This window comes from Bufo bufo, chromosome 3 (assembly GCF_905171765.1).
Source record: "Bufo bufo chromosome 3, aBufBuf1.1, whole genome shotgun sequence".
Classification (NCBI taxonomy): Eukaryota; Metazoa; Chordata; class Amphibia; order Anura; family Bufonidae; genus Bufo; species Bufo bufo.
The window spans coordinates 174,918,697-174,943,868 of record NC_053391.1 but is presented as its reverse complement, the minus strand read 5'-3'; the positions used below and the strand labels follow the sequence as shown (position 1 = coordinate 174,943,868).

Below are 25,172 nucleotides of genomic sequence, written 5' to 3'. Positions count from 1 at the left end.
GTCTGCTGAAAGAGGTAACAAGGTTCAGCATGGTGGATTTTATTATGTCTCGTACTGAGCCATAAGCCCTGCCAGAAATGTATGGTACTGTGAATTTCTAAAGGTAAGCAGATTAAGGTACTAGGCAAACTGATGACATTTTACAAACCTCATCCACATGCTGTGTGCATTTTACACTAGGAAAAATAGGCATGCTACAGATTTTCAGATCTACGACATGCTGAGTCTGTCGAAGATTTGTCTCAGATTTCACACCAGATTTCATTACTTTTAATGTAGCAGGCGTGAGCTCCATAATGAATATACAGCACAATCTGCATTAAATTGTAAAAAATACAAATCTTACTGGAGATTTTCTGCAAGATCCGTGGTGGAAAATTTCTACTGTAAATATTAACAGCGCTAAAGTAGGTAAGAGCTCTATGCTAGGTCTGATCCGTCGTACATTTACTCCATTTTTGTCAAGACAGAATTCAGTTTTTAGACATTAAAGTGTTTTAGACTGATAACCTATCCTCAGAATAGATCATCAGTATCTATTCAGTGGGGGTCTGACTCCCAGGACCCCTGCCAATAAGCTGTTTGAAGAGGCTCTGGCATTCCAATGACAGCTTAGACCTCTTCCTAGGCCATTTGATGTCACTTTCTTCGGTCACCTGGCCTAGGTGTAGCTCAGTCCCATTCAAGTCAGTAAGCTGCAATACCAAACACAGCTGCTATTCAATGGATGGCGCTGTGCTTAGTAAGCTGCAAGGAGGCCTTGGTGCTCCACTGATTGGCGATCCCGGGAGTCGGAGCCCCACCGATCACATACTGACACCCTATCCTGAAACACTCAGAAAGCTAATTTATGACACACATAAGAGAATATCACTACACACCCATATTTCACTTTGGCAAAGGCAAAAAAGTGGTTCTAGTTTTTGGTTAATATGGTGCCTACTCCATTGTTTCTTTTACTACACAATGATATATCTGCCCCTCTGCATTGAGGTATAATCCCTCATAATATGCAGAATTAATTTGCACTTTTCGCACAAATAAATGTAATAAAATGTGAAGAAAAATGTTAAAATTTAAAAAAAGTGCAGGATTCGAGTAAATGTTAGTGCACCTCAGGCTGAAAAGAGTAAACAATGAAATATAAACAATATGAAAGTAAAAAAAAAGCATATGAACTTAAATCCTAAACTTACTGATGGCAATTATGAGTTCTCTTCTTTGTGCGAAGCCAATCAGACGTTCTGAGTCTCTGGATACCACAACGGGGAAACCATTATAATCTGTGTCTTTGATTAAAGTCTCCACATCTTCTACTGTCATGTTGTCCTGAGTAAGAACAGAGAGCGGCGGCTCACCACGACGAGGTCTCATGACATCTGTTGCTAGAGTTCTGTGGGTGAATTCATCCTTTACATCCAAGAATGGGTATCCATTTAAATGGATGTGAGCTTCGTAAATTCCTTCTTTCCCAAATGCATCTGCAACCCATTTACTTGTGACAGCGGCCGCCATTAATGGTACTATGTACTCCAGACCACCCGTCAACTCAAACATGATGACAACCAAGGAAACGGTCATCCTAGTGACACCACCTATAAATCAAACAATTAATGTTATTCTGGATATTGTGGGCTCTACAGCAAAGACTGATTATTGTTCTACAAAGCAGTGTTGATATAGATTTTCTCATTGTGGCCATGGATAAATGCAACTGAAACTAGATTGAAATACGCGCTAATTGATTACATATGACAAAAACAAGGATAGCTTGGGATCTGCATCAGGTACTTATAGAGGACCTGTCACTTCCCCTAGTAATTATCTGTATTCCCCGAGTAGTAACGATTCTGAAGTATCTACTCTTAGAACTCTGTATTCTTCAGTTATTCCACCTGGGACTGTATGAATACATTGACGACTGGGTGTTACCATTTCCCTCGTTGTTAGGGTGTGTATCTACACACAGTGAGGGAGATTTATCAAAACTGGTATAAAGGAAAACTGTCTAAGGCTAGCTTTATACCCCGATTAGTAGTTCCTTCAGAGAACAGTCTTCTGGAGTTCTCTGGATCAGGCATTCCTGGATGTTACCAGAATGCCCGCTGACCCTATTGACTATAATAGGATCCGGCAAGGATTGCCGGTAGTGACAATAGTCAACTGGGCCAGCAGGCATTCCAGTAACATTAAGCAATGCCTAATCCGGAGAGCTCCGGCATGCTGTTCTCTGCCAGAACTACTAACAGAAGTGTGAAACTAGCTAGATACTGTGCATTTTTCAGAGCTCGTTTGGACAAGGATCTTGTGCATACTCATACAGGCTTTATCAGGTAGTATAAATGCCCTTTAAATGAGGGCCAATCAACTTGTTATATCCTTGATCAGCCTTTTGTTAGGGGCAGTCATTGGCCTGTATAAGAGGATCCTATGTAGAAGGGTATACCTATTTTCACACAATCTAATTGCATTGTTAGGAAAAATACTTCCTGCAACCATTTCATGAAGTAAAATGACAGTAACCCACTCAACTGCAAAAAAAGGGGGTCAGTCAGCACATCCCAATGCGCAGGTGCACGCGGCCATGGCTAGAAACATGAAGAAAAAAACACAATGCAACAGCACTCCGCAAACACAAATAAAGTACAACAATGTCATAATTAGAGCTGAGCGAATTTCATGTTATGAAATTCGTTCACGCTTCGTTTGGAGGTAAAAGCAGAATTGCGTCATGGATTCCGTTACCACGGACCATAACGCAATTCTATGACGGAATGCATAACGGAATGCCTTTAGAGGCATTCCGTTATTCATTCCGTCATAATAGAAGTCTATAGTCTATAGATAACGGATCTCCCCTGCATAACGGAAACGGGACAGATCCATTTTGCAGCCCATAGACTCCTATTTTGATGGAATGAATAACGGAATGCCTCTAAAGGCATTCCGTTATTCATTCCGTAATAGAATTGCGTTATAGTCAGTGGTAACAGAATCCATAACGCATTTCTGCTTTTACCACCAAACAAAGCGTGAACGAATTTCAAAATATGAAATTCACTCATCTCTAGCCATAATTATAGAAAATATTCTGGTGCTAATGCTACACTTATTTTGTAAATTTGTAATACTTGGCAAATACATTTTGTACAAAATTATTTGGGCCTGTCTGCCAAACGTCAAGGCGATCTCTATAAGACGGAAACCTAACACTAAATACTATCTGTTATGTGCCTTAATGGCAACCATAAAATTCAGGAAGTGCAGGTTCCACATGCATGCTGGGTCCACTCTGCTTTTTACCATTTTTGGTGCCATAATGGCATCCATTAAATCTAAGTAACCCACTCAGGTAGACAGTTGTTATACACTGCAGATATCTGAAGCTATAGAAACAGCTGTAACTACCGGTATATTTCTATGACTGCCTATTTTCATAGGTAGTCAGCACAGTGGTTATACTTACCTAGTGCTCCACCAACACTTACTGTACATTTATATGGACCCCATTGTTCTCAACAGAAATCAGTTTTTTCCCCAAGTGTCTGAAAAATCAAAGCTTTTTTGCCTCACAGAGAAACATTGCATGAAAAGTTTGTTTATGGGGTGTGTGGAATTATTTTTAAAAGACAGCTAGAGGGAATGATCTGGATACGTCATATTAAATCAACCAGGCTGTTATTACAGCAGAGAGAGTTTACTCCAACACAGGGGGTGCAGAGGTAGCAATCTAAGCCTGGGCTTGGTCCAAAGACCACTACTAAAGAAGTATTATATAGGAGACCTGGAGGAGGAGCTTTTTCCAGATTTTGCATTGAGGCTCAGAAGCTTCAAGTTACCTAACTGTCCAATGTCTGGCACAGGGGCAGATTGGGAACTTACAGGGGTTGTGTCACTTCAGCAAATAGCATTTATCATGTAGAGAAAGATAATGCAAGGCAGTTACTAATGTATTGTTATTATCCATATTGCTTCCTTTGCTGGCTTGATTCATTTTTCCATCACATTATACACTTCTCATTTCCATTGTTATGACCACCCTGCAATCGATCAGCAATGGCCATGCTTGCATACTATAGAAAAAAGCATAGCCTATGTGAGCTCACACCGTCCCAGCTCACATGGTCCTGACACTTTTTCCTATAGTGGGCAAGCATGGCCACCACTGATGGGTTAAGCGGTGTTCGTAAGTAGAGAAGAGCGAATTTCTCAAAAATTCGATAAGACTGGTTCGCCACATTTTTCAAAAAAATGTGTCCCGATCCGAATTTATTTGTGGTGAATCGCATTAACAAACAGCAATTTCCTGGCTTCATAGAGCCTGTATAGTGGTGTAGAACACTGTGCCTTGCAGTAACATGCATAGGGAGTCTGCTGTGGTAGTGAAACAATACTATGATATGCAAAATAACCGTGGAGCCCCAGTTATGGGTCTTCAACACAGTGAAAGCCAGATATCCCTTAAAGGAAGGAAAAACGAGCAAAGGGGTGTCCCCATTACAGAGATCACCAAATCCACCATATTAAGTGGCCCCTATGTCAAGATCCCGCTCTTTTACAAGCTTTAAGGATGTGATGGAGAAAACCTAAGCCAGTTATCCATCCACAGACAGCTGTTTCGGGGTGTTGCCCCTCATCAGTGTGGAGTAGGATTCTGGCTAACCGGGAGCAATGCCTTGGAGACTACTCAAACAAAACAATAGCTGATCTTAGGGAGACCAGCTACAGAAAACACTGTGGAGCCTCATTTAAGAGTCTCGACACAGCAATCCAAAGTGCAAAGCTCCCTGGGAAACAGTGATATGCAAAATGGTGATCTCTGTAATGGGGACACCCCTTTGCTTGTTAACTCTGTTAATCGATTTGTTTATTGAAAATATTTAGATTCGGTTCATACGAATATAGAATCTAGCATGGCCATGAGGAAGGGATGTGGAATCATCCCGAAACGCGTCTGGGATATCGGACACTCTGGTGAAACCTCTGCTACAACTAATCTTTGCATGGCCATGCTAGATTCTATATTCGTATGAACCGAATCTAAATATTTTCGATAAACAAATCGATTAACAGAGTTAAGTGACTCGGCTCACCGGACGGAAGTCCCGCTTATACCATCGCGAGATTAGGTGAGATCATCGACCAACACGAGCAGCGAGGACGTATTGGCATCCCCAGCCTACCGCCTGCATACAGCCAGGGATAGGACTTTGAATCAAGCGTGTAAGGAGGTAAGAATCCTTCCCTTTGCCAAGACTATATGCTGCATATGCACTTAGTTGGACCGCTTGCCATAGACGGCTGATTAAAGCCTTGCTCAATACCACGAGTATACAGAGTGTTATATGTGAATAATTCTATGTGGACGACACACTAACCGGGACAATTCAACTTTGTGGAAATTACCATTAGCCGCAGAAGGTGAAATAACTATTGCAGCACTTATTAACGTGCATAGCACCACCAGATATTTCACTGTGACACAAAGGGCCAGATATATCATTAGGCTAAGTCACTTTTATGGAGTCAAAAAGTCGCAAAAAAATGCGCAAATCAAAATTTTGCGACTTTTTTGCGACTTTTTGAAGGCAAGCGCTAAGCACTCCAGTTTTGAGAAAATGGGCGTTTTGCCTTATGCAAATGATTGGCAAGACAAATTTACTATTGCGACTTTTTAAAAAAGTCGCAAAAAAGTCGCAAAAAAGTCCCAATTTCACTCCAGCGAGGACCATGCTTATCTTATGAGACTTTTTAATAGAACATGCGACTTTTTCATAAAAACGTGCGACTTTTTCATCAAGATGTGCGACTTTTGTAAAGCTGCTTACTGACGGATAAACTGCTACCGTCAAACCACATTTATTATAGTCTTAAAGGGCCGATCATAAATCTGACTTGGCTAAAACTGACTTTAGCCATATGTTAAAGTGGAGTGAGCAGTCAGAGGAATGATAAATCTGGCCCTACTTATAATCTTATACTTTGAATTAATTGTTTCACCGTATTTTTGTATGAACACAAAGACACCTGCACTAAGTTTGGATCCCAGGATTGATTACTTTTTCCTTTATATATAATCACCGAGCACTTTTTTGCTACAATAGACATTGTGGTGCATATTACACGCCATTCTAACATCGATTGCTGTTACCTGAACATTAATTGCTGCTGCTATTTATTGCTACAATTGTTATTTATTGTTCATCTTTCCAGATATCCATCGTTATTGTGGTCTTATATATAATCATGGTCGTTCTGACCAAATCCTAGGAATTTTTAAGATATTTTATGTGATTGTGAATTTTATATGTTATATTTTACTGTTCAAATCACGGATAGATATACTAATATTTAATAAATACCAATTTATGCCACAGAGTGAGTGCTCGCTCATATTACTATTTTCTTACAAAAATCATATGTACCCTAAACTAGTACCAACAATACTGCCATCTCTCCCGTAGTTTCTAAAATAGGGCCACTTTTTTCGAGTTTCTACTCTAGGAGTGCATCAGGGGGGCTTCAAATGGGACATGGTGTCCAAAAAAACCAGTCCAGCAAAATCTGCCTTCCAAAAACCGTACGGCATTCCTTTCCTTCTGCGCCCTGCCGTGTGCTGGTACAGCTGTTTACGACCACATATGGGGTGTTTCTGTAAACTACAGAATCAGGGCCATAAATATTGAGTTTTGTTTGGCTGTTAACCCTTGCTTCATTGCTGAGAAAAATGGATTAAATTTGAAAATTTGCCAAAAAATTACAATTCTGAAATTTCATCTCCATTTGCCAATAACTCTTGTGGAACACCTAAAGGGTTAGCGACGTTTGTAAAATCTGTTTTGAATACCTTGAGGGGTGTAGTTTCTTAGATGGGGTCACTTTTATGGAGTTTCTACTCTAGGGTTGCATCAGGGGGGCTTCAAATGGGACATGGTGTCAATATTCACCTCCATTTATTCTGAAGCTCACCGGACTGGAGGGGCGGGGCTTAGCGGGATGTCAAGGGGCGGGGATTAGTGGGATGTCAAGGGGCGGGGCTTAGTGGGATGTCAGTCAGCCACTGTAACTCCGCCCCCTCATCAATATTCACCTCCATTCATTCTGAAGCTCACTGTACTGGAGGGGTGGGCTTAGCGGGATTTCAAGGGGCGGGGCTTAGTGGGATGTCAATGCGCGGGGCTTAGCGGGATGGCGGCCAGCCGCTGTAACTCCACCCCTCATCAATATTCACCTCCATTCATTCACTGCCAGTGACGTCACCGGGCTCCCTGAGCAGCGGAAGAGGAAGCTTTGCTTGCCTGCAAGGGACCCCGTACGTGAATGAGGAGAAGAAACCAGTAACTTCCGGCCATGAATTTCAAAGATGAAAACGGGGCTGCAGAAATCTGTGCCAAAGGTACTACCTGCTTGTATGTAATGTGTATGCCACACTTGTACTATTAGAGCAATGTCCCCAATCCCGGACAACCCCTTTAAGGGGCTCAGTCCTTTTCCCAGATGCCTGAGTGTCAAGGTCCTAGTCTGTTGCTAAAGAGCTTGATAACCACTTGTGTTCCTGACCTATACTTTGTCCCTGGACTCCGCTTATCATCTGATCCCTGCCTGCTTGCTTTGTTTTTCCCGTTGCCGACCCGGATTGCCTGACCTGTACCTTTGCCACCTGCCCTGACCTTCTGCCTGTCTGATTATGCCTCTGCTTAATCCTTTGGCTCCTGCTTTGTTGCTCCTGGTAACGACCCTGCCTGTCTACCATGCCTGTACTGCTGGTACCTATCTCAGGTATCTTCTGGTCCACTTGGACCAGCTGCTACTGACTCTGGGACTGCTCTGAAGTGGCACCTGGCAACTTCCCTAACGGACCAAGTCTATCCTCACCATCAGAGGCTCTAGCGAAGACCAGGTAGTTGCTAAGTCATGCCCCTCCAGGGTACAGCCAGTCAGTAGCACAGTGGGTTCACATCCGCTGATCTGTTACAGTACACTCAGGCCATGGACCCCGCTGGTCATCCCAAGGCTGTCGTTCATGATCTGTTACAAGAATTAAAGCGCCAGAGCGAACGACTGGATGTCTTGATGCAGTTCATGCAAAATGTTGCTGCTCGGCTGGATGCCATCTCTTCTCCAGCCACTGCAGGGCGCCAGTCGTTGTTACCCCTGCTACGACTACAGTTCCGATGAATCCGGAACTGAGTGTCGCTGGTTTGCAACTCCCTCTGCCAACCCGCTATGGAGGTCCCGAGACCAATAATCTGCAGCCTTTCCTGGCTACCTTCCGGATGTTTTTTGAGGAGCCCGGCCGCTCGTCCTCTGCTGCTTCAGCTCTGCTGCATCTACGACAAGGTTCCTCGTCTGTGGGCCAGTACGCCATCCAGTTTTGTACCCTGGCTTCCGAACTCGCATGGAACAATGAGGCTCAACTGGTGGTGTTCTGGGAGGGCCTTTCTGACCGTATTAAGGATGAACTAGCTGGTCGCGACTGCCCGTCTACTCTGAATGACCAGATCACATTGGCTACAAGGATTGATATGCGTTTCAGGGAACATTCTAAGCAGGTCGCAAGCACCAGAAGATCACCTCGTTCGGCTCCATCCTTCCAGAGACCGGTCCTTACTCGAGTGTCCACCCCATCTGAAGAGCCCATGCAAATAAAGAGCCTTTGACTGTCTGACTAGGAATGCCTACGTCGCAAAGCAGAGAATCTGTGCCTGTATTGTGGAGGCAAGAGCCACTTTGTGCGTAATTGTCCACAGAAAGCTGGAAACGACAATGTCTAGGATCAGTTGGAGAGGTGGTTCTAGACCAGGAGAAGTCCTCTCAGAAACTTTCAGTTCCGGTGACTCTCTCTCACAAGGGACTCATACTGTCTGTGCCTACATCCTTGGACTCTGGGTCAGCCGGTAACTTCATTCAGCAAGCTCTGGTCCATCAGTATCGGCTTCCCACCATTCGTCGGGAAAGGCCTTTGTCAATGGCCTCCGTAAATGGATTACCACTCCCTGAACTGGTACTCTATCTGTTACTATACCATTTAAAACCCTTTGAGGACCAAGGGACGTATTTGTCCCATGTTTTTAATTGCCTGTATCATCTGATTAAGAACTTAAAATACTTTTTTTTTTGTTCGAGTCAAAATATTAGTTCTTATCAACAAATGGATCTAGCTTTTTGCCAGTTATTTCATGAAATGGCTTAGTTACAGCAACTGAAGTGTACGAACTTCAGTTGCTGTAACAAAAACAAATTTGCTTCTTTTGGCCTTCCATTAAAAGTAACCTAAATAGTCACATTTGTCCCGTGTCATAACTCCTCCCCCAAAAATGACACAAGTGTGGAAATGGTTTTATTTATTGTTCAAATACATTCTTAAATGGAAAAAAATATAATATAATATAAGACGGTAATCTTATGGTCCTCAAAGGGTTACAGATAGGCTTTCTGCACTCTGAATTGATCTCCTTCTATGTGCTGCCAGCCTCCGTGAATCCAGTTATCCTTGGGCTACCCTGGCTGCGTCTGCACACTCCAGTTGTGGACTGGCACTCCGGTCAGATCCTGTGTTGGAGATCGTCTTTTCACTCCACCTGCTTAGCGGAGGTCCGACCTGCTTCCATGCCTTCTGTACCTGTAGACCTGCTTGGAACTTCCGCAGCAGTATTCCAGCTTTGCGGACGTGATTAGTAAGAAAAACGCCGAGACCCTGCCTCCTCATCTTCCATATGACTGTCCAATTTATCTTCTGCCTGGTGCTACACCTCCTCGTGGTCGAGTCTACCCACTCTCACTTCCAGAGACTTAGGCGATGTCTGACTACATCAAGGGAAATCTGGAGAGGGGGTTTATCCAGAAATCCACTTCACATGACGGTGCCGGGTTCTTTTTTGTTCAGAAAAAAGATGGATCCTTATGGCCCTGTATCGACTGTCGAGGTCTGAATAAGGTCATGGTCAAAAATCAATACCCTCTCCGCTAATCTCCGAACTCTTTGACAGGATACGGGGGGCTATGGTCTTTACCAAACTCGACCTGCTTGGTGCATGTAACCTTATCCGCATTCGAAAGGGCGACCAGTGGAAGACCGCTTTCAACACTCGTGATGGACACTACGAGTATCTCGTCAAGTCATTCGGTCTGTGCAATGCTCCTGCGGTATTCCAAGAGTTGTTAATGATATCTTCCGGGATCTGCTCTATATATGCGTGATCGTGTACCTGGACAATATACTGATTTATTCTCCAGATTTAATCACTAACTGGAAGTATGTACGTTTAGTCTTACAGTGGTTGAGGGAGAATCGACTCTATGCCAAACTCGAGAAATGCACCTTTGAGAAGACTACTGTACCGTTTCTTGGATACATCATCTCAGATGACAGATTACAGATGGATCCTGAAAAATTGAAGGCGATAAATCGACTGGCCATGCCCACAGGGTCTTCATGCTATACAGCGCTTCCTGGGATTCGCCAATTTCTACGGGCAGTTTATTCCGAATTTTTCATCCCTTACGTCTCCAATCTCTGCTCTTACTAAGAAAGGGGTGAATGCCAAAGACTGGACTCCTGAGGCACAGGCCGCTTTCGTCCAATTAAAGAGCTCCTTTGCCTCTGCACCTGTTCTGCAACATCCCAATGTCTCCCGCCAATTCTTTTTAGAAATGGACGCCTCCTCCATAGGAGCCGTTGCTGTTTTACTACAAAAAGGTTCCAAGGGCAAGATGTTTACTTGTGGATTCTTCTCCAAGCTCTTCTTCTCCACTGAGAGGAATTACTGTATAGGAGACAGGGAGCTCCTGGCCATAAAACTCGCCTTGGAGGAGTGGCGTTATCCATTGGAGGGAGCCCAGCATCCAGTAATAATTTTCACCGACCACAAGAATCTTACGTATCTGCAGGCAGCCCAGTGTCTGAACCCTTGCCAAGCCAGGTGGGCACTTTTTTTCTCCCGTTTTGATTTTGAGTTGCACTTCCGCTCAGCCGAGAAGAACATCAAGGCGGATGCTATGTCGCGATCATTTGACTTTTCTGACTAGCAGGAGGAGCCCCAATACTTGCTAGATCCTGCTCGCTTGATCACAGTGGCTCGTATCCTGGTAAGAGACATTCCTCCCGGGAAGACCTTCGTGCCATCTGCCAAAAGGAAACGTGTCCTAACGTGGGGGCACAACTCCAAACTGGCCGGTTATCCCGGGATCCGCAAGACCACAGAACTAGTGTCTCGCCACTACTGGTGGCCCACATTGTGCAAGAATGTGCGTGACTATGTCTCTGCTTGCACCATCTGTGCTCAGAACAAAATCTCCAGGAGCAGACCACTGGGCCTGTTGTTACCCCTACCTGTTCCTGATGCTCCATGGCAACACATTGCCATGGACTTTATTACAGATCTGCCCTCTTTGGGTGGATGTACCTTTATTTGGGTGGTCATGGACCGCTTCTCCTAGATGGCGCACTTCGTTCCTTTGACGGGATTGCCCTCAGCTGCGGAACTTGCTAAACTGTTCGTTAAACATATCTTCTGTCTGCATAGTTTACCTGGGCACATTCTTTCTGATCGAGGAGTCCAGTTTACATTCAAGCTCTGGAGGGCACTCTGCCGACTGCTAGAAATTGACCTGGACTTCTCTTTTGGTTATCACCCTCAAACCAATAGGCAAGTAGAGCGGGTCAATCAGATATTGGAGAACTATCTTCGGCATTTTGTTTCCGCTCAACACGACAACTGGGTACAACTGCTACCTTGTGCAGAGTTCTCCTATAACAACCACACTAGTTAGTCTACTGGATCCTCTCCATTCTTTGTCATTTTTGGTTAACATCCTCAAACTCCTCTTCCTGTTCCTGCATCTTCCGGGGTACCAGCTGCGGATTTCTTTTTTAGAGATTTTTGGAAGATTTTACATCACACCAAGATCTGCATCAACAAAGTGGTGACCCGCATGAAGACAAATGCAGACAAGGGAAGAAGGAGACCACCTCAGTTCTCGTCTGGGGATAAGGTATGGCTTTCCTCCAAAAACACCCACTTAAGGGTCCCCAGTTTTAAGTTTACTCCCAGGTTCCTTGGACCCTTTGAAGTATTGAGAAGGATGAATGAAGTGACATACAAGCTACTTTTACCTCCCTCTCTGCGTATTCCCAATGCCTTCCATGTCTCTTTACTGAAACCAGCTGTCCTTAATCGTTTCTCAACGACTCCTTCTACTCCAACTCTGGTATCAGAAAATGCTGATGAGGTATTTGAAGTCAAGGACATCCTGGACATTAAGAAACGTGGTAGGAAGACATACTATCTTGTGGACTGGAAGGGATTTGGTCATGAAGAGAGCTCTTGGGAGCTGCAGGAAAACATTCATGCTCTGGATCTGATAAAGATCTTTCTGTCTCGTTGTGGACTCTAGAAGAGGGGGCGTGAGGGTGGGGGTACTGTAATAGCGACTGCTGTACGACGCTGTTCACCTGCTTAACGCTGCGGTCCCAGGCGCCGTGCTCTTCGGTGATCGGTGGCCAGTGCTTCCCAGTTACCGCTGCAGTCCGGTACACTCTGTGTGAGTGATGTTGCTTCTGAGGATTCCGCTCCACAGCTTCCATTCAGCCCTAGACACAGCATGAGTTCGGCTGGTTTCATGTGTCACTGCTCTAAGGGTGGTACACATCACTGCCTGGGCTGGGCTGGGTTGGGTCAGGTGACCTCGTTGACCAACCCTGGCTCTCCTACACATACTTAAGGGGCTCAGCCCTTTTCCAAGATGCCTGAGTGTCAAGGTCCTAGTCTGTTGCTAAAGAGCTTGATAACCACTTGTGTTCCTGACCTATACTTTGTCCCTGGACTCCACTTATCATCTGATCCCTGCCTGCTTGCTTTATTTTTCCCGTTGCCGACCCGGATTGCCTGACCTGTACCTGTACTGCCTGCCCTGACCTTTTGCCTGTCTGACTACGCCTCTGCCTCATCCTTCGGTTCCTGCTTTGTTGCTCCTGGTAACGACCCTGCATGTTTACCACGCCTGTACTGCTGGTACCTATCTGAGGTATCTTCTGGTCCGCCTGTACCAGCTGCTACTGACTCTGGAACTGCTCTGGAGTAGCACCTGACAACTACCCTAACGGCCCAAGTCTATCCTCACCATCAGAGGCTCTAGCGAAGACCAGGTAGTTGCTTAGTCACGCCCCTCCAGGATACAGCCAGTTAGTAGCACAGTGGGTTCACAAGCGCTGATCCGTTACAGTACACTCAGGCCATGGACCCCGCTGGTCATCCCAAGGCTGTGGTTCATGATCTGTTACAGGAATTAAAGCACCAGAGCGAACGGCAGGATGTCTTGATGCAGTTCATGCAAAATGTTGCTGCTCGTCTGGATGCCCTTATTTATTTCCACTTATACACTCCACAAAAGGCTTTAGAACATATAACTGCACTGCTGAACGGCAAATATATATATTTTTTGCCACTTATACACACCAAAAACGGCTTTAGAACATACAACTGCACAGCTGAATGGCAAATATATATATTTTTTCCACTTATACACGCCACAAAAGGCTTTAGAACATACACTCACCTAAAGAATTATTAGGAACACCATACTAATTTGGTGTTGGACCCCCTTTTGCCTTCAGAACTGCCTTAATTCTACGTGGCATTGATTCAACAAGGTGCTGATAGCATTCTTTAGAAATGTTGGCCCATATTAATAGGATAGCATCTTGCAGTTGATGGAGATTTGAGGGATGCGCATCCAGGGCACGAAGCTCCCGTTCCACCACATCCCAAAGATGCTCTATTGGGTTGAGATCTGGTGACTGTGGGGGCCATTTTAGTACAGTGTACTCATTGTCATGTTCACGAAACCAATTTGAAATGATTCGAGCTTTGTGACATGGTGCATTATCCTGCTGGAAGTAGCCATCAGAGGATGGATACATGTTCTCATTCTGTTTACGCCAAATTCGGACTCTACCATTTGAATGTCTCAACAGAAATTGAGACTCATCAGACCAGGCAACATTTTTCCAGTCTTCAACAGTCCAATTTTGGTGAGCTCGTGCAAATTTTAGCCTCTTTTTCCTATTTGTAGTGGAGATGAGTGGTACCCGGTGGGGCCTTCTGCTGTTGTAGCCCATCCGCATTAAGGTTGTGCGTGTTGTGGCTTCACAAATGCTTTGCTGCATACCTCGGTTGTAATGAGTGGTTATTTCGGTCAACGTTGCTCTTCTATCAGCTTGAATCAGTTGGCCCATTCTCCTCTGACCTCTAGCATTCACAAGGCATTTTTGCCCACAGGACTGCCGCATACTGGATGTTTTTCCCTTTTTACACCATTCTTTGTAAACCCTAGAAATGGTTGTGCGTGAAAATCCCAGTAACTGAGCAGATTGTGAAATACTCAGACCGGCCCGTCTGGCACCAACAAGCCACGCTCAAAATTGCTTAAATCACCTTTCTTTCCCATTCTGACATTCAGTTTGGAGTTCAGGAGATTGTCTTGACCAGGACCACACCCCTAAATGCATTGAAGCAACTGCCATGTGATTGGTTGACTAGATAATTGCATTAATGAGAAATAGAACAGGTGTTCCTAATAATTCTTTAGGTGAGTGTATAACTGCACCGCTGAATGGCAAATAATATATATTTTTTTGCCACTAATACATGCCAAAAAGGGCTTTAGAACATATAACTGCACCGCTGAACGGCAAATATATATATTTTTTGCCACTAATACACGCCATAACGGGCTGTAATTTTCTCACTTCACCACACAACGGCAAGTACTTTTCTTTGTGCCAATAATACACGCAAAAAAGTGCTTTAGAACATATAACTGCACCGCTGAACGGCAAATATATATTTTTTTGCCACTAATGCATGCCAAAAAGGGCTGTAATTTTCTCACTTTACCACACAACGGCAAATACTTTTTTTGTGCCACTAATACACTCCAAAAAGGGCTTTAGATCATATAACTGCACCACTGAACGGCAAATATATATTTTTTTGCCACTAATACATGCCAAAAAGGGCTGTAATTTTCTCACTTCACCACACAACAGCAAATACTTTTTTTTTGTGCCACTAATACACTCCAAAAATGGCTTTAGATCATATAACTGCACCGCTGAACGGCAAATAATATATATTTTTTTGCCACTAATACACGCCATAAAAGGGCTTTAAAACATATAACTGCTGAACGGCAAATTGGCCGGATAGTTAACTGATTAACTCTGGGACTAACAGATCATTATGTCTAGCTGGCGGCTGTGCGGTGGGCTCGTGCTGCCCTCTGGGCATTGGCCAACCAGGAAATTCGTCTGTAGTCTATGGCCAGTAAATCCCCGTCTGGCAAGGAACATAGATTTGATTTAAATTGACAATTACCTATATTCTCCTATATATCAGCAACCTCCAGCACTCCAGCTTTTATGAAACTACTACAAGAGCAGCCAAACAAGTGTGCATGCTGGGAGTTGTAGTTTCACAACAGCTGGAGTGCTGGTGGTTTCTGGTCCCTGCTATATTGTATAGACTACAGTTTACCTACATAAACCCAGCAGGCAGTCTCATGGCTTCTAACATTGCATGTTTTCATCTGGTCGCTCTTGCAGCTAATGGGAGCAATTCTAATAATAACAGTAAATTTGGGTAATAGCTACTTGAGCAAACCTCTAATCAATTTTTAAGTGAACCTACACTTTGATTCACCCCTATGCTATAGCATGTTACCCACCACAATGCTTCCATTGTTAGAGTTACAGTTGTACTATGGTCTGGGTATTGATTTCCCATAGTTCACTTCTTTTATTGCTTCACAGTTTCTCTTTCCACCATCTGTAATATCTACTTTACACTTTGGGAGCTCAATTACCAAAACAGAGAAAACCCAGCATGACATGACATTATGAATATAGCATAACGCCGGGAAGAGTGACTTTGGCTTGAAAAAACATGTTCTAGTTCTACATCAGCGCTCAGAATTTACGCCTTGAGCTGAATTTGTAAGGCACAGTTAATATACTGTAGATGTTGAGCACCATCATATGCCCAACATTATTTATTACCATTTATTTAAGTAACTGGTCCAAACACTGAATAATAAACTACTGAAATTGAAGGTTCCTTGAAGTACTGAAGAATTAATCCCATGTATATAGTGATTTAAGTATAAATATTAGACCTGTACTAGCTATACTGTACAGGAAAGCTTTTTTTTTCATCAATACTCAATACATATATATTGGTTGCTTATTTTAAAGGCTTTTGGGTGAGTTTTTATTGCATTGGCTCTATTGTGGGATAAATATATATTTATTTTCTTCTTTCCACTTTGTCTTCAGCAGCCTACATGTATTATCATACATTGCAGGGTGCTCAATACAATTCTGTGTGAAATCTGTCAGACAAGTTCTCTGACTGCTCAGTCTGTAGCCCCTCTCTCTCTTCTCCTGGACTTTCATAAACTTGATATCCCTTGTGATTTATGTTTACTTTAGCTGGTTGTAAAGATTTTACTACATGGAGCAGAGAGAGAGAGAGTGGTAGAGTGGTTACAGAGCGAGCTATCAGAGGGTTTGTCTGATGGATTTAACACTGAACAGAACTGAGCAGCCTGCAATGTGTGAGCATACAAGAAGGCTGCAGAAGACATATGGATTCTGTAAAATCTGACATAAAACCAACCATGCCCTGATCCATTAAACAGTGCTTCCAATTATAATACAATTACTCTCTCGCTTTATCTCTCTCTCTGGAAAAATTCAACCCAAAAGAATCTGAGTTTTTTCAAAAATGTTAGATCAATTTCCAGTCAACTGAATGATCTTTAAGGTAGACATGAAAATGATGCAGTAAAACTTTACAGGTCTGTACCTAGGCAAGCTGCAGCTCCCACCATAGCATAGAGGCCTGGAGTGACACAATCTGCTCCTGGTCTGCACCAGTTCCTAAAGATGATCCAGTCATGGTGGTGGTAGGCAAGCTGCTCAACTCCAACACCGACTATGCGACCAGCTATAGCTCCCACTGCTATGCTTGGAATAAATAGACCAGATGGGATCTGCACAAATAAAGAATATCAGTTGCGTGGATGAATAAAACACTTCAAAATAGTACATCATGCAAAATAAGGATGGATTATTTCCAGAAACAAGAGAGTCAATGCAACCAAGTACTGTAATTTGATACTGGTGCCAACTTGTTGGTTGTTGCATGTTCATGCCTGTAGGATCTCTATAGCCATGCCAATAAAAAGGTTGATCTCAGTCAGTATTGGACTGGGCCCCTACAGTCACAGAGAAGAGTGGCTCAGGCCCTGAAATAATAATGGGTTCCAAAGACCCATTGGAGCTTCCTTAGGAAAATAACAAGATAAGACCTTACTGATAATGATAACAACAAGGTTTATGGTGCAATTAAAACTTGATATACACATGTTCTGTATAGATGGAGGGTGGGTCCTCAAACATTTCCACTGGTGAGCCCAAAAAACCAAATCCAACACTGTCCAGAGAGGCCTAACTGGCTACTATATCTATATATCTATCTATCTATCTGCCATACCTATCTATTTTCAGAAAAAAAAATTGAATTATCAAACATTAACCTGTGATGGCTAACCTCCGGCATCAAGAGCCATCATCCCTTGAGGATAATATAATAAAGGATGTCGGCCTTAGGCCTCTTTCACACTACCGTATGGCTATTTCAATGTTTTGCAGTCCGTTTTTCACGGATCCGTTGTTCCGTTTTTTTGTTTCCGTTGTGTTTCCGCTTCCGTTCCGTTTTTCCATATTGCATATACAGTATACAGTAATTACATAGAAAAAATTGGGCTGGGCAAACATTTTCAATAGATGGTTCCGCAAAAATGGAACGGATACGGAAGACATACAAATGCATTTCCGTATGTGTTCAGTTTTTTTTTCTGAGGACCCATTGACTTTAATTGTGCCACGGAACGTGATTTGCGGGTAATAATAGGATATGTTCTATCTTTCAACGGAACGAAAAAACGGAAATACGGAAACGGAATGCATACGGATTACATTCCGTTTTTTTGGCGGAACCATTGAAATGAATGTTTCCGTATACGGAACGCAAAAAACGGCCCCACAAAACGAAAAACACAAAAACGGAAGTGTGAAAGAGGCCTTACCCCCTGGGTTCCCTTCCTTCTGTAAGCTGTTTTACAAGTCTGTTTGATCTCTACAAGAACTACAGCTCTGGACTAAAGTATGCCATCTATGAGAAGGTAAAGACCTCTACATCATTTTCTGAAGCTGTAAAGAAACGGTGCTAATTGGCTAAGAAAGCATTCTGGAGGTGTTCCAGCATGGGCAATGTATGGGCTATGTGTGCATGTGTGTGGCTAATTCAACGTACCGTTAATAAATCCCCTTTTAAAGATATATTGGTGGTTGTTAATTTACCATTAACTGGCACTCCAAACACTACAACCTCCAGGTTTCATCTGTTCTGCTCTGTTTTTCAAGCATGTGGAGTATGGATCCACAAAACAGTGTATGGGATATGTAGTCCGCACGTTGGAAAAGCCAAGCAGAGCAGATGAAACCTGAAGGCGCAGAAGCTGCAGCATGATCCCGATTTCACAGAAGGTTTACGTCCCCTTTAATGGAGTTGTCCACATCTGGTCAGAATCTATTTATGGTACATGACGATAACATGCTCATATACCACCCCTGACTTCAGCCAATCTGTAGTCTCAGTGGTTTTGTGCAAAATAACACTTGAGGCCAATGATTGGCTGTAGGGGTCACATGCAGAATATGGGGAGCATCACTGCTTCGATCAAGAACATTGTGTCATGGCGGCAGCGGCATGGAGGGTCAAAGTTGTGGGGCTGGAATGGGGGGTTTGAATTAGTAAGCATAAATTGTTTTATTATTTTAACACCTTCCATACCATTTAGTTTTATTTTTTAACTCATAAAAATACTTTCATTGCTTTCAACATTATGTAGTGTTGCAAAAGATGTTACCATAATATTGTAAAAAAAAAATGGAAAAAAATGCTAATACACCCTAGCAGCCCCAAGATGCGTAAAGATAAAACTCAGCTTGTTCTCTGTAAAACAGACTGCTGACCACTGGGCAGGACAAATTATGAACAAAACGTCTTCTAGTGAAAGGCTTACTGTACCATGGATTTTTTGTATAATTACTGTAGGTTCTTTAAATATTTAGAGAAGTGCTCCTAGGCGACCTTCTAGACCAGAGACTCTTGGTGGTCTCTCTTACTAAAACAGCTTGTAAATATTCATGAAACAGGAAAGACACCTGCAAAAAGTCTGCTGGCGACATAAAGGAGGACGTGTTCCTGATGAGAAAAACTGGGTAAATAACTGATCGCTTTAACTAAGAATTTACTAAGTAACATCAGGGCTGAGCGGATTATTTTTGGTGATTGTGATACACGGTGGGTCACACTGTTGATATAATATTGCATTTGCCCCTGATCTCTTCCACTAACACTTTTATTTAGGGTTTAAAAACCTCATATTCAATCCCTTTAAAGGGTTATACCTATACCCAGTACAGCACTCGGCCATGTCCAGAACTCCCATAGAAATGAATGGAGTAGCCGTGCGCATTTCAGACCACCTGCTCCGTTTATTTCAGGGGGGGGGGGGCTCCTGTTCAAGTGATTGTGGGGTTCCCAGTGGTAGGACCCACACCTATCTAATAGTTATCCCTATCCTGTGAATAGGGGATAACTTGAAGTAACCATAAAAGTCCTTTAATTGTTGATATTAATAACAATAGCACATCTATCATAGTTATTATCTCCACACTTCCCCCACATATGATTCTGCCTGGTCCCTTAGACTACAAATCCAAGCCCTTATGACCTGAAGCCCTCACCTCAAAAACATTTCTTGAATCTGCTCTTTCCTTATCCTTGAGTCAACCAAAATGCTTGTACATGCCCTTATCATATCCCACCTAGACTACTGCCACAATGTTCAATGTGGCCTGTTGCACCCCTCCAATATGACCTCAACTCTGTTGCACAGTTATTTCACATCTTCCTTCTTTCCTCTACTGCCTCTTCTTGGCCAATCCCTTTACTTTGCCAATTCCTTTACTATGCCAATCCCTTTACTAGCTATTTACTGCCCAGCGAAACAGTTTCAAAGTACTGACAATGACATACAAGGCTACCCACAACCTGTCTCCTTCACGCATCTTTTCCCTAATCTCCCTATACCTCCCCAAAAAGACCTATTCCTCTTCCCTCGTCTTGTTTACTCCTCACACATTACATCAACTCTGCTGTATCAAGCAATGCTACCACATCAGTCCTGCTATATCAAGTTCAGCCTCACTACGTTAGCTCAGCTATACAAAGTTCAGCTCCACTCCATCAATTCATCTATACCATGGTCAGCTACACTACTTCTACTCTTCTACATCAAGTTCAAGTCTACTACATCAGCCTGCTATACCAAGTTGAGCCACACTACATAAACTTTGCTGCATCAGGTTTTGGTGCACTACATATGCTCTTCTATACCAAGTTCATCAAAATCAGCTTTACTGCTCCAGCTCTGGTACTTCAGTTCGTTTTCACTACTCCAGTCTATCTGCATCAGTTCAGCTCTGTTACTCTGGCTCTGCTACATCGCTGCATAAATTTGGCTGCACCGCATTCTTTTTCAACTATACTGCATCTGGCCTACCTGTATATTCTGCCACAATTTTGAAAACTGAGATTCCCCAGAGTTTGAATGATGTTGTGAGTTTTAGGTCCTTTCTTTGAATATAGCGCTCTTGTAATGATTGGGGTATAAAGGGGTTGTTATTTTATTTCTTAATAATTTTTTTCTTTTTTCTTGATCAATAATTCTATTATAGTATTTAGGAGGATAACCTTTGGGAATATATTATGGACCCTTAGAAATAGATCAAGTTGAGATCGGATTGAAGAAGAAACATCTTGTTTCAAGTTCTGTGCTAGTCACTTTAATATCAAGTTATGGATTATTTTTTATTCATTATTCACTGTATTATGTTGAATTGTATCATGTAGTATTTTTTATATGATATTCTTTTCATCATTGAGTAATCGTGTACATAATTATGGTACAAATATTTTGAAATTAACTTTTGCACATTCAGATTGCGTTTTCTAATTGAATGAATTGTCTGTAATCATGTTCACATATATGAATTGTTGTCTTTATTTTCTTTACTTTCACTTTGTTTATTTTTCTGTTTGTGCGTTGGTTAATTGGTTTGTAGTAGTGCTGAGCATAATATATTTTGCATTCTAGAGTCCTTTTTCCATTGTGATACCTGGCAGGTCCCGCTATTCCTCTTTCTTTAGTGTAGGTTATGTTCCTGAGTTTGGACACGCTCTGCGCATGCGCTGGGAGGAGGCATCGCATGGTGCCCTGCTTCATTCGTCTCCAGGGTGATGGCCGTGAGAGTTGTCTGGCGTATCACCGCGCGATATCCAAATGTTAGATGCGCGCGTTGATGCGTGGGCACGCTTGGCATCGGTCACATGGGGACGACTTGGCGCGCTATTGTGATGTCGGCGGCCTAATCATGCAGGGAATGTGACCTGTATTTAACTCAGGTGCCTTTTTAGTATTTATACCCCTACTTTTGCACTTACCTTTGCCTCCCGACAAAGCCAGTGGGGTGGCGAAACGCGCATGGACGTAGCAGCAGTGCCAGGTGGACCAGGCCACGTATTAACATGTGTATTTGACTACTTTATTATCTTGACTTCTCCCTATATTTTATACTTGTTGTGGAGTTTATATTTATAGTTAGCTTTAGATATTATTTACAGAGGTATACAGTATATACAACCCAGTGACTATATAATTCTGGGTTGCTATTTGGGGATATCTTTTATATAGCTCGCATTATTACTATATAAGATCTTTTTTGTTTACTCCACACATTGTATATTATTTATTTAGGGGTGTGTTGATCGATATACCCCTCAGGTTTTATGTAGGGACTGCTGTGTATTTATTTATATATACTAATTCCCATGTGTACTAAGACTGGTTGATACACCTGTGCAAGTCTCTGTTCTGCAGGGTTACAGAGTGGGTTTTTTTACATTGTGTTCCCCCCTGGGCTTTTCACCATTTTATACTTTGTATTATGATGTCTCAATAAAATATTTTAAATGTATTTTATACAATATTCTCTGATTATTGAGTCGAGGCTATTAGTCAGATTGCATTTATTGGAGAGGCAAACTTGTCGCGGTGAGTGGGCCTATGCATTTTTGATCAAATTGCATACTAATGCCTCATGTACAGCATGCAACATTGTGGTAGGTATACGATAAATTGCGCTGAGAAATGATGTTAATTATGCTGAGAAAAAAGCATAGTATTGAGAATGTGTGATCCAGTTTCACTCTTATATTTTACATGTTTTGTAGAATCTATTCTTTTTCCCCCTCTGGAATCAGCACTCCTCCCTATTCGGCCCAGGTGTTTTTAATTAGCAGGAGTCTACATAAAGCCTCATGCAGACATCCTTGGAACACGGTCCATGAGATACCGGACTGGCATCCTGCTTATAGTGCAGGAGTGCACGGCGTCATTGGTTGCTATGACGCTGCGCGCTTCGTGCCGCCGCTGCTGTACAGTAATACACTCGTATAGATCATACGGGTGTATTACTGTAATGCAGCGGTGGCACAAAGCGCACGTCGTCATAGCAACCAATGACGCCGTGCGCTCCTGCACTATAAGCAGGATGCCAGTCCGGTATCTCATGGACCGTGTTCCAAGGATGTCTGCATGAGGCTTAAGGGTGTATAAATTCCTACCTCCTCTCAGTTTGAGTTCCTGAGAGTATGTGATTAGGTGAGTTTCACACCTGTTCATATGGTGGAGTGCTGTGTGGCGGCCATTGTTGCTTTGGTGCTGTGCTGGTGGGTTGGTGGGGCCCAGTGCCAGGGTGGCTTTGCCAGACAGCGGGGGCGCTGTTTGACTGCTGGGTCCCGCTGCCTGCTGGTGCGGATCTGCGGCTACGGTGGTCGCTGCGCAGCGCTGCGCCAAATTTAGAGTAGGCTCCCATTCAAAGAGGCAACTTTAGGGGTAGGTATACGACAAATTGCACTGAGAAGCGATGTTAAATCATGCTGAGAAGCAGTTATTAGATAAAAGCATAGTATTAGGATGTGCGATCCAGTTTCACTCTTATATTTTACACGTTATGCATTTATTGGAGTGTTCTGTTCTATATTCTGCCACACCAGTTCTTCGCAGTTCTACATCAGTCTTTTTGCTCTGCTACACCAGTGCCACCTTTCTGTGATTCTCAACATCTGCATACTTACCAACATTTGAGTTGTAAAATCGGGGCATATAAGACCAATTTGTGGGCAGGGTTTGCATTTGCCCCACCCATTTTCCAGCCCGAGGCAGAACGAATTTGCCGGGACTGTCTCTGAAAATCAGGGACAGTCCCGGCAAAATCGGGAGAGTAGGCAGCTATGCACCTGCTATTCTGGACAAGGGGCTTAGAGAATCCACCTCAGGATGCTGCCACATTTCCAGGCTTTTTGATGCAGTTTTGAAGCCAAAATCAGGATCATAATAACACGAGAGAAAGTATTAGGGGAAAATACTACATCTCCACTTTTTTCAATCCACACCTGGTTTTGGCTTCAAAAACTACATCAAAAACCTAAACATGTGGCAGCACCCTCACCAGTTGAGACACAACTTTGTTCATGTTATGTGCTTTGGAAATTCATAATGATTATTTCTAATAATATATAATATACATTTCAGCTTGTACTACGAATTGATTTTGCCTGAGTATATATCTAGAGCTTAATGTATTTTTCATTGCAATGAGATTTTTACGATGGTGAGATCTGAAGACTCTAACCAGGAGACTTTTGTATATTAATTCTCCAAGGCAGCCATTAAAGGGGTTCTCCGGGAATTAAGAAAATGAAAATTCCTAAATATTACTTCATTATAAATATATTCCCAAATACCTTTCATTAGGTATAATGGCTCATTTTGTCTGTGGAGCAATGATTAGGAGAAACAAAATGACCGCTGTCCTATAAGTACACACAAAACCTGTCCTAATCACACAGGAGGAAAAGTTACTTCACAACACTAAGCTAAAGAGCTGCCTCATCCTCCTCTCTGCTCTGCCTGTCAGGGATTTTGATCCTGAATACATACAGTCCTGATCAAAAGTTTAAAACCACTTGAAAAATGGCAAAGAATTATATCTAGCATGGCTGGATCTTAACAAGGTTTCAAGTAGAGCTTCAAAATGCAACAAGAAGAAATGGGAGTGAGACAAAACATTTTTTGAGCATTCAATTTAATGAAAACAACGAATAAACTGAAAGTTTAGGACCACACCTCCAAAAAAACACGAAACCCCCCAAAAACAGAAATCCAACTTCCAAACATGAACTCAGTAATGAGTAGCTCCACCGTTATTCTTTATCAATTCAAAAATTTATTTCGGCATGCTTGATGCAAGCATTTCCATGAGGTGAGTGGGAACATTTCTCCAAGTGGTGAAGACGGCCGCACGAAGGCCAACTACTGTCTGGAACTGTTGTCCATTTTTGTAAACTTCCCTTGCCATCCATCCCGAAAGGTTCTCAATTGGATTTAGATCAGGGGAACACGCAGGATGGGCCAAAAGAGTGATGTTATTCTCCTGGAAGAAGTCCCTTGTCCTGCGGGCATTGTGTACTGTAGCGTTGTCCTGTTGAAAAACCCAGTCGTTACCACACAGACGAGGGCCCTCAGTCATGAGGAATGCTCTCTGCAACATCTGGACATAGCCAGCGGCCGTTTGACACCCCTGCACTTCCTGAAGCTCCGTTGTTCCACTGAAGGAAAAAGCACCCCAGACCATTATGGCGCCCCGTCCACTGTGGCGCGTAGAAAACATCTCAGGTGGGATCTGCTTGTCATGCCAGTAACGTTGGAAACCATCAGGACCATCAAGGTTACATTTTTTCTCATCAGAGAATAAAACTTTCTTCCACCTTTGAATGTCCCATGTTTGGTGCTCTCTTGCAAAGTCCAAACGAGCAGTTCTGTGGCGTTCAAGGAGACGAGGTCTTTGAAGACTTTTTTGTTTTTGAAGCCCTTCAGTCTCAGATGCCGTCTGATGGTTATGGGGCTGTAGTCAGCAC

At 42.9% G+C, this 25,172-nt stretch overlaps 1 protein-coding gene across 2 annotated transcripts in view; it reads right to left on the bottom strand.

Moving 5' to 3' along the window:
- CLCN4 (chloride voltage-gated channel 4) overlaps positions 1-25,172 on the bottom strand; it is an 80,523-nt gene that overhangs the window by 10,259 nt on the left and 45,092 nt on the right. For both annotated transcript variants that reach the window (XM_040423766.1, XM_040423765.1), the window contains exons 10-11: positions 16,866-17,052; positions 1,197-1,595 (exon numbers count right to left, since the gene is read on the bottom strand). In XM_040423766.1, the coding sequence (XP_040279700.1) occupies positions 1,197-1,595; positions 16,866-17,052 (586 nt within the window). The remainder of the gene's footprint in view (positions 1-1,196; positions 1,596-16,865; positions 17,053-25,172) is intronic.